This window comes from Nothobranchius furzeri, chromosome 13 (assembly GCF_043380555.1).
Source record: "Nothobranchius furzeri strain GRZ-AD chromosome 13, NfurGRZ-RIMD1, whole genome shotgun sequence".
NCBI classification, from domain to species: domain Eukaryota; kingdom Metazoa; phylum Chordata; class Actinopteri; order Cyprinodontiformes; family Nothobranchiidae; genus Nothobranchius; species Nothobranchius furzeri.
In genome coordinates, this window is record NC_091753.1 from 17,204,781 (window position 1) to 17,219,957 (window position 15,177).

At 42.9% G+C, this 15,177-nt stretch overlaps 1 protein-coding gene across 11 annotated transcripts in view; it reads right to left on the reverse strand.

Moving 5' to 3' along the window:
* Window positions 1–15,177, reverse strand: part of fat3a (FAT atypical cadherin 3a) — a 104,318-nt gene that overhangs the window by 41,083 nt on the left and 48,058 nt on the right. For 7 of the 11 annotated variants that reach the window (XM_015976025.3, XM_015976021.3, XM_054736898.2 and 4 more), the window contains 9 exons: window positions 12,997–13,272; window positions 12,558–12,768; window positions 9,755–12,483; window positions 8,302–9,673; window positions 7,808–8,004; window positions 7,549–7,702; window positions 7,206–7,439; window positions 1,662–2,054; window positions 159–373 (listed from right to left, as the gene is read on the reverse strand). In XM_015976025.3, coding sequence (XP_015831511.3) covers window positions 159–373; window positions 1,662–2,054; window positions 7,206–7,439; window positions 7,549–7,702; window positions 7,808–8,004; window positions 8,302–9,673; window positions 9,755–12,483; window positions 12,558–12,768; window positions 12,997–13,272 — 5,781 coding nt within the window. The remainder of the gene's footprint in view (window positions 1–158; window positions 374–1,661; window positions 2,055–7,205; window positions 7,440–7,548; window positions 7,703–7,807; window positions 8,005–8,301; window positions 9,674–9,754; window positions 12,484–12,557; window positions 12,769–12,996; window positions 13,273–15,177) is intronic. The other 4 variants (XM_015976029.3, XM_015976026.3, XM_015976022.3 and 1 more) reach the window with 1 other exon arrangement.

The following is a 15,177-nucleotide window of genomic DNA, read 5'->3' on the forward strand; positions in this document are numbered from 1 at the left end:
TAAATCAACAAAAAGAAACAAACTGCACCCATCAGAGGCAAGTATTGAGGAATACGGATAACACATACTGTATGTAATGAAATTAATACAGAATTAGGTTTCTTCTGTACACAGTTAACAAATGTGCTCAGTACTTGATCAGTGATGCATGGCATTACCTTGAGGACAAACTCTCCAACAGTGGCATCTTCTGACACCACAGCAGAGTAAACATCCTGGCTGAACATGGGTGCATTATCGTTGACGTCTGTTAGGTTTATGTTCACCGTGGTAATTGCACTCAGAGTTGGTGTGCCACCATCACGAGCCTCCACCGTTAGGAAGTAGTCTCTGCAGGTCTCAAAGTCCAGAGGCTGGGCTACTAAAATGGAGCCTGAGTGTGTGTGAAGAGATGGAAACAAGGAGTAGAACAGCACCCAAATAAGAGATTGATTTTTTTAGCATTTCCAATCATTCTGTCCTATTCTCTAACAAAGGTCAAATCATGATGACATATTGTGATTTCTTTATGATTGAACTGAGAGGAAGTGTCAGAGTGATGGTGTAATAAAGGTATAAATGACTGGCCTAGCTTTAAATTGGTTTTGGTCCAATCCCTCCAACACTATAGTATGTGTACAGAGGTTTCTCCACTGGGGTTCGATACTGGTACCCCTGCTGTTTAGTGTGTACATGATGCCACTGGATGATGTCCTAAAGAAGCATTGTATTGCTTTTCACTTACATGCTGATGACTGATGACAGTATATTTCTTTGGATAAGTCCAGAGGTCAACCAATCCCCATGAGCAATTTGATTGATAATTTGGGGGGTGAAGATTGATGATGCCTTTTGTTTTAATTGTCACATAAATAGAGTTGTAGCATTTTCCTTTTATCATCTAAGACGCTTGGCTAAGGTTAAATCTTTATTGTCTAGACGCAACCTTGAAATCGTTGTACATGCATTCATAACTTCACATCTGGACTACTGTAACTGTCTTATTCTGAGTGAGTCAGAGTGCCCTTGCTTGCCTCCAGCTTGCCCAGAAGGCTGCATGGAGATTCTTAGACAGGGAAAGTTTGATCATGCTACACCAATATCTGCAGCACTACATTGGCTCCCTGCCTCTTTTAGGATATATTTTAAAGTTATTTCATAGTTTGTTTTAAATAATTGAATAATTTAGCTGCAGTGTACCTGGCTAACTTGGTGCAGTTGTATATTCCCTGTTGGGTGCTCCATTCTGAAAATCTGTTGTTGCTCTCAGTCCCCAGGTCATGGCTGAAGACGATGGGGGACAGAGCTTTTTCTGTGGTTGATCCAAAACTTTGGACTGAGCTTCCATTACACATTCAGCAGTCTTCTTCTGTAGCGGTATTCAAATCAAAGTGGAAGAACTATTTTTATGATCTGGCTTTTACCTCGGTGGAGTGACTGATAATGTTGCTATTGTATTATCACCTTTTATTGTTATTTTATTTGCCCGCATTTGATTGACTTGTATTAGATTATTGTATTGTTTTTTATACATGTCTGTACAGCACTTTGGTAGCATGTTTATGTCTGTAAAGTGCTGTATGAATAAAGTTCGAGTTCAGTTGAGTCGAGTATAAAAAAGTGAACCAAAGAAAAAGAGTGAACTAAGGAATGAAATGGTATGTTAGTGTAGTTAGACTCACCAGTCAGTGGATGGATGTGGAACTTCCTGTGGTCATTTCCTGACCTGATGCTGAAGGTGATCTCTGCATTGGTCCCAATGTCTTTGCTGGCAGCGTAAACTCTCAAAACCTCAGTGCCTACTCGTACATCCTCCGGTACTGTCGCCAACTGATCCCGTCGCTCAAACACCGGTGGGTTGTCGTTGATGTCCAGGACTGTGATTGTGACATTAACGAGTGAGAAGAGAGGCAGTGGTGCACCTTGATCAGATGCACAAACTGTGATCTGATGAGTTGGCTGGGCTTCCCGATCAAGGGTGTGTTCCAGGACCACTATGCCTGTGATCTTATCAACAGAGAAAAATCCTCCAGCAGAGTCAGCCAGGGAATAGACCACCACTCGACCGTGACCTGCTGAAAGAAAAAAGAGTTAAACACACTTCGACTGTCTCAGTGAAAGACAGAATATAAATGGTTGTAACAAAAAGTCCCATTTAAGTTTTTTATTTTAGAAAAAAACATCATAATCATTGGGACATTCAGACAATACACTAACAGGCGAGGACTTGAAAATGATGTAAACTGTCATTTGCATCAATTAAAAAGGAAAATCAGAGAAATTTCTCATTTGCATGATAATTTTGAACACAATGTAAATAATGAAAAAGCTGGAAGGTACATTTGATACTAAATAAAATGAAACACTTAGAAGAATGACTATGAAGCAGAAACAATAATTTCTTCAGGGGTACCAACCAGAGGTGTGACCAAGTCACCTCTTTGCAAGTCACAAGTAAGTCACAAGTCTTCCCAGTCAAATCTCGAGTCAAGTCCATGTCAAAGACAACCAAGTCCAAGTCGAGTACAAAGTCATTGAATTGGAAGTCCAAGGCAAGTCCAAGTCCTTAACTTTGAATTGTCAAGTCACAATCAACACATCTGTCAAACTTCAATTTAATGACGATGATAATAAATAAATTCCAGAAATAAAGCTTCTTAAAGTTTAATTTACTTGCTCAAACAAGCAGAAAGTGCAAATGAAATTGATTATAAACAAGGTGCTGCTGCATGTAGCAGAACAAGATCAAACCCAGAACCAAGAATGATTTATGATTTTTGTTCATGTCATGCCATTTTTGCGCTAAAATATCAAATATGCTCAACTTCCGGAACTGCGCTGCTCTGGGTGGCTGCATGTTGGCGTAGCTCTGTTGACTATATGCAAGTTTTGCCTTTTTTTGGGCATTTTTTTCTTCTAGTTTCTCAAGAAAAACTGTATTTTTTTTGGACATTTTACTTTTCTGTTTCTGGTGCTGTGAAGCTTAGAGGACTTTTACTGCTATTTGTTCACTTTTTTAGCATTTGTTATGATGCATAACCATGGCAACAAGCTGGTTTACAATCAGGAGCAGCTGGTTAACATTGGAAAGGCTGAAATAATACCTCAACTGAAGCCACAAATCCCAAATGAGCTAAAACGCAAGAAGCGTGGGTGCAGAGCGAGAGCAAAACGGAGACAGAGAAAGAGGAAATTCAAACCATCTCTTCCATCAATCATAATGGGCAATGTGAGATCACTGGCCAACAAGATGGATGAACTGGAGTGGCAGTGCTTGTCAACAACAGATGGTGCCATCCAGGTCATGTTTCAGTGAAATGTCATCTCTGCAGCCCAGATGTTGAACTCTTGGCAGTAAATTGTCACCCATATTATTTGCCAAGAGAGTTCACCAGTGTTGTCTTGGCAACCGTTTATATTCCACCTTCAGCCATTGCTGAAAGTGCATGTGATGCCATCAGTTCCGTTGTCGCTAAGCTACAAACCCAGCACCCCAATGCATTTGTGGCTATATCTGGTGATTTTAATCATGCCTCGCTCTCTGCTACACTTCCAACATTTCAACAGTTTGTCAGCTGCTCCACCAGAGAAAACAAGACATTGGATTTGTGTTTTGCAAGTGTAAAGAATGCATACATGTCCAAAACAAGACCTCCTCTAGGAGAATCAGATCACAATCTTGTTTTTCTCTGCTCAGAATACAAACCACTTGTTCAGAGGCAACCTGTGAAAAGAAGAACTGTGAGAAAATGGTCGCAGGACGCTGAAGAAGCCCTGCAGGGTTGTTTTGAGACAACAGATTGGATGACTCTCTGCCAAGGATATGAAGATGACATCAATGCCATGACTGGATGTGTTACTGATTATATAAACTTCTGTGTGGACAACATCATACCCAGCAGAACAGTGAGATGCTTCACTAATAACAAACACTGGATCGCCAGTGAACTGAAGAATCTGATAAATGAGAAAAAAAGAGCCTTCAAGGAGGGAGACAGGGAATTATTGAGGAGTATACAGAAGCAATTGAAGTTCAAGATCAGAGACAGCAAGGAGGCATACAGGGAGAAGCTGGAGAACAAACTACAGAGGAACAATATCAGAGATGTCTGGTCAGGGATGAAGAAGATCACAGGCTTCAAGCAGAGGAAGGATTGCACAGATGGCAGCCTGGACACAGCCAATGAACTGAACAAGTTCTTCAATAGGTTCAGTTCAGGAACAAACCCAGCATCCTCCTCGCCTGTCCCCAGCCAATCAGACATCCCATCCTCCTCTGATCCAACATTTTCCTGTCACACTCCAGCCCTTTTGTCCTCTAACGCAGTCATGGACTCTTCTGGTTCTATAAATCTGTCTTCAACCAAGTCAGGAGATGCGGCTGTCCCATTTACCTCCCCCTCCCACCTATCTGTCTATAGAAGTCAGGTGAAGAGGCAGCTGGAGAGACTGAACAGGAACAAGGCTGCAGGTCCAGATGGTGTCAGCCCCAGAGTACTGAAGGCCGGTGCAGAGCAGCTCTGTGGAATTCTGCAGCACCTCTTCAACCTCAGGCTGAACCAGGAGAAGGTTCCAGTCCTGTGGAAGACATCCTGCCTTGTTCCAGTTCCAAAGAAAACTCGCCCATCAGTCAATGACGACTGCAGATCGGTTGCCCTGACATCCCACATCATGAAGGTCCTGGAGAGACTCCTGTTGGTCCACCTGAATAAGAAAACTAGAACATATCAGGACCCGCTGCAGTTTTCTTATCGCCATGGAGTTGGAGTTAAAGATGCCATCATCCAGCTGCTTCAACCAACCCACTTTCATCTGGACAAAGCAGGCAGCACTGTCAGGGTCTTGTTCTTTGATTTCTCCAGTGCATTTAACACAATCCAGCCTGATGTACTTTGCCAGAAACTCCAGAAGACACAGATGGGGAACTCAACTATCACCTGGATTAAAGACTACCTGACAAACAGACCACAGTTTGTGAGGCTGAAGAACTGCACATCAAACCAGGCGATCAGTAACATTGGAGCACCACAGGGGACTGTAATCTCACCATTCCTTTTCACCATGTACACCTCAGACTTCCAGTACATATCAAAGACCTGTCATCTACAGAAATACTCAGATGACTCTGCAGTTGTCGGGTGTATCAGAGATGGACAGGAAGAGGAGTACAGAGAGCTGGTGGAGCACTTTATGGCATGGTGTGGAAACAATCATCTGACCTTGAATGTGAACAAAACAAAGGAGATGATTTTAGACTTCAGAAAAAACAGGGTGGAGTCAAACACCGTTTCCATCATGGGAGAAGAAGTGGAGGTGATTGAGGAATACAAATACCTTGGAGTTCACCTGGACAACAAACCGGACTGGAGAAAGAACAGCCAAGCCATTTGCAAGAAGGGACACAGCAGACTGCACTTCTTGAGGACGCTTAGGTCCTTCAATGTCTGTAGCAAGATGCTGCAGATCTTCTACAAGTCTGTTGTTGAGAGTGTAATCTCTTCAGCCATTGTCTGTTGGGGTAGTAGCATCAGAAGCAGGGACCTGAAAAGGCTCAACAGCCTAATAAAAAGGCTGGTTCTGTTCTGGGCACGACTGTGGAACCACTGGAGGAGATCATGCAAAGAAGGATTCTCCAGAGAATCAAGAAAATTATGGACAACCCTGAGCATTCTCTTCACAAGACTGTCCGACAACGGAAGAGTGTCTTCAGTCAGAGGCTTCTTCAGTTTTGCTGCAACACTGACCGCTACTGGAGATCCTTCCTGCCAACAGCCATTGTAATATACAATAAGTCTTTGATGACTTGATTATTATTATTATTATTATTATGAGCTACTATAGCAATCATTTTCCCTCTGGGATTAATAAAGTATTTTTGAATTGAATTTAAAGTCATCATCAAGTCAACAGATGCAAGTCGATTCAAGTCATAAGTCACTGGCGTTCAAGTCCAAGTCAATTCATAAGCCTTTATAGATTTTATCAAATCAAGTTAGAAGTTATTCAAATAACGACTCGAGTCTGACTCGAGTCCACACCTCTGGTACCAGCAATTACTTTCATACAATTTTAGCAATTCTCTGTCAAACTCGCAAATTCATTTCCTTCATTTTATGCTTTACTTGATCATGACATGGATTTTGGCACCAGGCATGCTGGTCTTAGCGTCCGCAAGAACACGCCGGACAGTCGGACATTACCAACATATTCTAATATTGTCCAATAAAAAACTTACAATCCTCGGGCTGCATTACTTGGTTCTTCTTTAACACAGGAAAATAGTTGTTTTACCTCTTTGTTTTTAATGATGTTTCGACCACCACTGCGGTCTTTCTCAAGAGCTCAGAGCGGCGTAACTTCGTTCTCCATTTATCCGTGGGCAGCAGAGAACGGTGTCGTCTGTTGCCTGTGCTTTTCTCACCGCTGACACAGTCCCATCCGTAATCCAATGTGTAGACCCCACCATCTCTGCTCATGGTTGTATGTCCACAAACTGGAGAAGGAAGTGATGCCACCAACAGCGGTGAGCTCTGAGGAAGACCGCAGCGGTGGTCGAAACGTCAGCAAAAAGGTAAAACAACACTTTTCCTGTGTTAAAAAAAGAACCAAGTAATGCAGTTAGAAGAAACACACAGAATGAATGCACAGAAAATCCTCAGACTTACTGACTGACCTGCTTCTCCAAACTTGCAAGGATTTTGCAGTTCCCTGTATCGAAAAGATTTGAAAACCACTAACTGCGGATTGTTTGTTGACAATTTTCACAGAGTTTGTGCCATGGACATAATTTTCCGAGATCCATAATTTCTTAATAATGTAAAGTTTGTGCTGTACTAAGGCAGCACATGTTGCTTTCCAGAGGGCTTTTCTTCTTTGTGGAGCAGTCTGCCTGCAGACGCTCATACATTAATGTCAGAATCGTAATAAATGCTACATGGACAAATGTTATTGATTGGATAGATATTTTTTAACACACACACATGGCCATGCAATTTATAATGAAATGTCAAATTGATGATTTACATATGTATATTTAATGACAATTGTCACCAGCACTCTTTAAACAACACTCAAGTTTATGTTAATTGTACCCACCAATTTGAAAACACAGACACCCTTGAACCCAGTGCAAGGTGCCCCTAGTTTATTTAAAATCCAGCTAGGATTTTTAGCAATATGAGAAATGATGGCAGTAGTGTTATTAGCAGCAGTAATTAAGTCATCACCTTCATCAGGATCTATGGCCTGTATACGAGTGAGAAGGGCCTTGACGGCCGTGTCTTCATACACACTGGTGGTGTACTGTGGTAGAGTGAAAATGGGCGGGTTGTCATTCACATCAGTCACTATCAGATGCACCTCAGCCTGGCACCAACGCCCTCCACCATCAGTCGCCTGAGCAATTAGCCTGTAATTAGCTGTCATCTCCCGGTCCAGAGACACAGATAACTTGATCTCACCTGAATAGGTAAGAAGAACAACTTATGGCATGTTAAGAGTCAAGGGGACAAACCCAAGTGGTACAAACTCACATTCATATAGATAAAAAAAACCACAGTGTCTCCATACCAGTATCTGAGTTCATGGTGAAATCCGGGGAACCAGAACCATGCAGAGAGTAGTGGATCTGTGCATTGTTGCCTACATCTGCATCTGTAGCTCCAACCCTCATGAGCACACTGTTGACTGGAAGGTTCTCTGGTATATTAAGAGTGTATATTGCCTGCACATACACACACAAGAAATAAAATTTCAGAGGATCATGTGTCATTGAATTTTCTGTGGTTGAATTTAATCAGAACTATACAGTTTCAACAACAATAATCACCTGGTCACAGATAGGGCTGTTGTCATTGGCGTCTATGACTGTCACCTCTACTACTGTCTGGGAGATGAAAAGTCCATCGCTAGCTGTGACATTGATGGTATAGCGGTTGTGCTCTTCTCTATCAAGTGGCCTCTTCACGTACATCTTCCATTCTCCTTGGACCAGTCCAAGAGCAAAAACACCACGATAATTCCCACCTGGATAACACACAGTGGAGAAGAAAGTTGAGATAGAAACCATCAACAGGTGGATTTTACCAGAATAACCCTCCAAGCAACTAATGTTACCACATAAACCGATGGTCTGCTTTCTCCTATAATTGCACTGGAAGAAGTTGTGAAAGCATGGGTAGGTCCACCCTCAGACCAGAGATAAATGTCGAGATGGAAAATGTGTAGTGTAGATAATTGGTGCTGAACTTTGGTTCTCTAGGGCTACGATCCTACAAGCACACTGAATGTGTGTATAATTATTACAGATATACTTCTACTCACCAGTGATGAGATAGCTGACGTGTCGGTTAACTGCAGAGCTGTCATCATCTTTGGTGTTCAGCACAGCTACCACCTCGCCAGGGGGACTACTCTCATGGACTGAACAAATGTAGCGGCTCTCCATGAACCTGGGAGGATTGTCGTTGATGTCTGATACAGCCACTGTGACAGTGGTGGTACTGGAAAGAGTCAGCGTCTCTCCAAGATCTGAGGCCACCACTGTAAATGTGTAGGATGGATTGGTCTCATGGTCAAGTTCCTTGCTTGTGAAGATCCAACCAGTATTACTGTCAATGCTAAAGGTACGAGACAAAGCATTTGAATTTTCTTCTGACTGGATTGGTGTTCCCAGTCTGTACGTTACTTGGCCATTGGCTCCAGAGTCTGGGTCTCGAGCTTGGACTTGAATGATCCTGGTTCCGGCGGCCATTCCCTCCATAACGGTGGTGACATAGGAGCTGGCCTCAAAGGCTGGTTTGTTGTCATTTAGATCCAAAACTTTGACTTCAACATCCACAGAGGTCACAGAATCCAGCTTAGTCTGCAGTGCTGTGGCAATGATTTTGAAGTAAAATCCTTTGATCACTTCATGGTCCAAGGGCTTATCAAGCTTTATCTCTCCTGTCATATTTTCCACTACAAAAACTCCATCTTTATTGCTTTCAGCAGTCTCTCCATTAACAATAGCAAAGTTGACAGAGAAGGAGGCGTATTCAAAAGGAATGTTGAGATGAATCGTTCCTATGACCGACCCTATAGCTGTGTGCTCAGGTACACTAAAAGTGTAATATGGCTGACTAAACAAAGGGAAGAAAGCATCAGGAGAAAGAACATGAATGTAGACAGGCACTAAAGAGTGTCGGATTGGATTTCCTCCATCCACGGCCTTCACAAAAAAAGATAAAACAGAGTTCCTCAAGTGGCTGAAGCTGCCTTTTGTCACCATCCAACCACTGTCTGGGTCGATTTCCAAAATGTCTGCCACAGGAACATGTGCCTCACTGTAAAGTGAGAATGTTACTTTGGCATTGGTGCCATAGTCCGGGTCACGAGCCTGAATCTGTGTTATCAAAAAGCCCTTAGCCACATCATATTTGAGTGATGCTCTGTACTCTGTTGCAATAAAGCGAGGAGCATTATCATTTTCATCTAGGACAGTAAGTTGTATTGTGCAATAAGAGACACGACCTCCTGAATCCTGAGCTGAGACTGTAAGAACAATGTCCTTGTTGGATGGGTCTTCACGATCAAGCTTTTCTATGGTGCTTATCTGACCCTTGGCGTCAATGCTGAACTGATCGTTACCCACATCATTAACAAAGGAATAAGTGATGTAGCCAAAGAATCCCGGGTCTGCATCCATTGCTTTTACCTGGAATTAGAACAATTTCATTTTATTTGTTATAAAAATCAATTTAGACAAAAATGTAAGTGGAATCTGAAAATCACAAACCTGAACCACTCTGGTTCCAGTAGGGGCGTTCTCCTTTAACTCTGCCTCATAAACATTCTGTTCAAATACTGGACTGTGCAGGTTGGCCCCCAACACTTTAACATGAACCTGTGCAGTGCTGGTGAACACCCCGTCGGACACTGAAACATTGAGATTGTAGGAGGGCTCCATCCTTTGCTTTCGGTGACTAGACAACATGATGATTCCTGTTTTTCTTTCCATCACAAAATCCATCCTTTCATTTCCTGATAAAATGCTGTACTCCAACTTGTCGAAATCTGAAATGTCAGCATCTGAGGCTTGAATACAGGTAATGAAGTGACCCTTTGGCGCTAACTCACTCACATATGCCTCATAAAGCAGTTGATTGAAAACTGGAGGATTATCATTCATGTCGGTCAACACAACAGTCACTGAGACTTCACTACTCAGTGATGGAAACCCATTATCAGTGGCCCTGACTACAAAGTCATACTTGTGGACTACTTCATGGTCCAGCATACGTGCGGTCAGGATTAATCCGCTACTACTGTCAATGTGGAAATAATCTGAGCTGTTCTGCACATCTGAGAATATCTGATAGTGAACAATATTGTTCTTTTCTGAGTCTTTATCTGTGGCAACAACTTGAAGTGCTGGAGTTCCAATCATGGCTGTTTCTGATAAAACAACCCTGTAGGACATTTTCTTGAAGACAGGAGGGTTATCATTAATGTCTTGGACAAAAACATTTACGTTAACCTCGGCATGAGCGCCAGTCAGAAAGTCTGTAGCTCTGATGGTCAAGCGGTAGGATGATGTTACTTCATAGTCCAAAGAGTGGATTACACTTATGACTCCCGTATCAAACCCGATATCAAACTGAAGGGCCGGATCCCCATCAACAATGGTGTAGATTATGTTTTTACCTTCAGGACTGGTAGCGTTAATGCTAAGAATAGGTGTGTGCACATCCACATCCTCATTCACAGCAACTAAATAAAATGATTTGTCAAAGACAGGCATGGCTTTGTTGACAACCGTTATGGGGAACTCCGTGCTGGATGAGAGGGAATGAAACCCACCATCTCTGGCGTAAATCACCATTTGGTACTCCACATTAGACAAATCTGACTCAAAGGATTTCTTGAGTCTGATGGCCCCTGTCTGCTGATTAATTTCAAAGTGACCGTAGTCCTCCTTCAGATGATAAGACACCTCTCCATTGATGCCTTTGTCTCCATCCACTGCAGTGACAGTGAAAATAGGTGACCCTGGTTCAGCTTCTACTTGAACAGCTGCATAATAAGGAAGTCCAATAAACACAGGAGCATTATCGTTTACGTCCTCGATTTGAACTTTTACCACAACTCTGGCCACACGCTGATGATCATGCTCCCTTCTTGTTTCTACAATGAGTTCATAAAACTCTTGTTCTTCACGGTCAAATGGAATTCCTGTGGTTTGGATGACACCAGCTGTTGGACGGATTCTGAAAAGTGTTCCAGCGTTCAGCAAGGCATACTTCAGTGGCTCATTGAGATGGTTTCCCACAGCATTGACCACAGCCACTTTGGTGATATTTGAAACATTTTCTTTAATAGAAGAGAAGTAAATGCTCTGGCTGAAACTAAGACCAGAGTCCAGAGCTTCTCTGACAAATACAGTCACCAAAGCAGTGCTGGAGAATTTGCCATCTGAAACTCTGACAATGAAGCGAAAAATCTCTTTGGAAAAGTTGCTGTTTTTTACTACAATAACTCCATTAGAGGGATTGATGGCAAAGTTATCCAAGACTCCATCAGTCAGAGAGTATGTGAGTTCTGAAGGAACATCATTGTCAGGGTCGATGGCTGACACCTGCAAAACCTCTACTCCAACATAAGTAGGGAATAGCAAAACTGATTCAAAAGTGCTTTGGGTGAAGAGAGGAGGGGAATCATTTGAGTCAGTCACTTGTATTGTTACCTCAGTTGGACTATCCGCTGTTAACTGTGGCCTACCGTTGTCCCTAACATGAACATGGAAGTGGAAGGAGGCAAAAGTTTCATGATCCAGATTAGCAATTGTTCTAATGGAGCCAGTTCCCGAGTCTACAGTGAAGAACATTTTTGCAGTGTCCTCAACAATTTGGTAGACTAAAAGAGCATTTTGGTTGGAGTCAGCATCGGTGGCCCTAATTACAAGAGGCAAGCTATCCGAGTTCAGGACCACACTGTTGATTGACGCTACCTCACTGATGCTGCCATGATAGTGAAACTGCTGAAACACAGGAGGGTTGTCATTCTCATCCACTATCTGAATTATCAGTGTAGCATTGGAGGCCATGCCGGCCATGTTGGCAGCTTGGACTATAAGGACATAAGCAGTTGTCTTTTCATAGTCTAGAGGCTTCCGAGTAGTGATGACTCCACTGTATTGGTTTATCTGAAATGCTTGTTCAGTATTGCCCTGCTTGATGTCATACGTGAGCGTGGACTGGCTGACAGCACTGACTGTGGTGACAGAGGTACCAACCATTGCATTCTCTTTGATCTCAGTCTGGTATTCGGGTTGAGGGAACTTTGGGCCAGCATTGTCAGAGAAAGTGACAGCAATGCGTACTACTGTAGTTGTGGATAACGGAGGTGCGCCATTATCAGTGACTCTAACAGTGAGAACATAATGGCCAATGCTGGACAAGTCCAGTTGACGTGCAACTCTAATGATACCTAAAACTGACTCAATGGTGAAAGCAGTCCCAGTGTTCCCTGTAGAAACAAATGACACATTTCAGTCAACTCAGTGGAAAGGAAACCTCACACTCATATGACTGAGTACTCACCTGCTTCAATGGAGTAGTGCAACTCAGCATTCCTGCCTTTGTCTTTATCAAGGGCAGTAACCTGCACCACAGCTGATCCCATAGCAGCCGACTCATAGACTGAGCCTTCATACAGAGTGCTGGTGAAAACAGGCACATGGTCATTTATGTCTTCCAGTTCTATCAGGACTCGAGCCAGATCCTTTCTGTATGGAAACTCTTGGTCTTTCACCTGAAAAAAACAAAACAATGAAAAACAAAACGATAAATAATTGGTAATTAGCATATAAATGATTGTCAGTAATTGTAATCCTTATCTAAAGGCATAACAAGAATAAATTGATGTTGATTACATGATGTGATAATCACCGACCGTTCTGTGTTTTTATCTTCAGACAGCTATACACACTACACACATCTGCCAAATAAAGGGCGAGAGGAACCCAAAAGAAATTCTTACAATGACAGTGAGAACATGCTGGGCACAAGCCTCATGGTCAAGCCTCTGAGCGGTGTAGATGGTGCCGAGCGTGGGGTGGATGCGAAACAGATGCATACTGTTTGGATCTATAGAGCTGTAGAGAGAATAGGTGAGCAGGTGATGCTGGTCTCGGTCTGACGCCTGTATCTGGACCACCTCTGTGTCAGGTGAGGTATCTTCCGATATAGTAACTTCATAAACTGGTTGGGAGAAGGTGGGGTCATTGTCATTGTTGTCCAAAACAGTAATGTGGATCTGGAACATAAGAACATGAATGACTGAAGTGTGTTGATTTGGTCTTAATCTGGATGGATAATTTCACAACTATAGAAAGATAACTAGTTTTATTAATGTCATCATCCTTTGATTCCCGCTTTGGAACAAACATTCAATCAATAATAGTGGACTGTGAGTTTTGGCAGCAATGCATTTTATGAAATAAATAAAGTTAGCGGAAAAACTGTGAGCAATTTCCACTTTCACAACAGAATTACGGCGAAAGCCCCACCCCTTTCCAAAATCCATAGTTCAGTTAGACTTGGCAGACAGTAGACAGGTAGACAGAAGAAAAATTATTCAGAGTTTAAACACGTCACAGAAAGTTTGACCTGGGCTTTTTGTCATAATTTATTTTTTTTAATGCCTAACTTTGCTACTGAGTGCTAAATTGCTACTGTTCTCTATTGATACAAGGGTGATTGAAAGTGGCATGGCATCTAGTTTAGAGTTTATGGTATAGGTTACCTCTCATTGGGCTGCTACTTTACCATGGTGGTGGGGATTAAATTTCCCATTGATCCTAGGAGCTAAGGCTAGGTTCACACTGCGGGCCTTGATGCTCAATTCCGATTTTTTGAGTAAATCAGATTTTTTTGTGTGGCCGTTCACACGTGACTGAAATGCAACATCAAACTCTTCAGCATGAATGCTCTGCGGCACCAAAGCGACCCGCATGCGCAGAAGACAAGAAGTCACACTCAGTGGAGCGGAAACCAGGAGCGGCGGAGTTGTGATGTCATCCTGATCCTGTGGATAAACTATCAGTGAAAACTTTCACACCTGTTAATTCTTCCGTTTTGGGCTGGAAGAGTTTTAAAAACTGTAAACTGTTTTACTCCTTGTTCCCGCCGTCTCCCTGAATTATTATCCGAAAATGTTCCCGTCTTAATTCATTTACGGAGAATCCCCCTCTCACTGAGACCCCCCCCCCCCTTCCTTCACGGAGACCGGTGAAGCGCTTCGCTCCAGCCGCACCTCCCGCTCCCATTTACATTCTCTTGTATTTCTAATTCCTAAACCTAAAACAGGATGTCCAGACAGACTCCTGAACCCTTCTGCCAGAGCTTCTCCTCAGGAACATCCACACACGATGCTCACCTCCGCTGACTCTGTGACGTAGGAGACAGATTTAAGGCGGCACGACCGTTCAGACTGCGGTCGCTTTCAAAAACATCAGATATGTGTTGGAATCAGTACCACATATTCAAGTGACACAGGTGCATTTTAAAAAATCGGATCTGTGCGTTCAGACTGTCATAAAAAAATCAGATATGGCTCGATTGTGGGGAAAAAAAGCAGATTTGATGCGCTTTTGCCTGCAGTGTGAACGTAGCCTAAGTTGTCTGAGGCTTTATGCCTCTGGTAGGGTCACCCATGGCAAACAGGTCCTAGGTGAGGGACCAGACAAACAGCAGCCCAGTGGCAGCTGAGGTGGCTTGGGCATCTGGTTAGGACACCTCCTGGATGTCTCCCTGGTGAGGTTTTCTAGGCACATTCAACCAAGAGGAGACCTAAAGAGAGACCCAGGACATGGTGTAGGGACTTTATTTCTTGTCTGGCCAGCCTTGGGATTTCCCTGGAGCAGTTGCCCCAAGTGACTAGGGAGAAGAAAATCTGGTCCTCTCTGCTGTGGCTACTGCCTCCGTGACCAGACTCTGGATAAGCGGACGAGAATGGATGGATGGATATAGTTGACCTTTTTTATTAGACTGTCTTTACAATCTAAGAATTAATTTTGCTATGTGTTTGTTAGTGAAACTGGTTCTTAACTTCTATTCTGCCTGCTCTGAAATGTTTAGGTGACTGTTTCTGATCTATTTAAGTTGTCATCATCACTATGACTTGCCTTCTCATCGGTCTCACCTCCTCATCTGGTTAAAC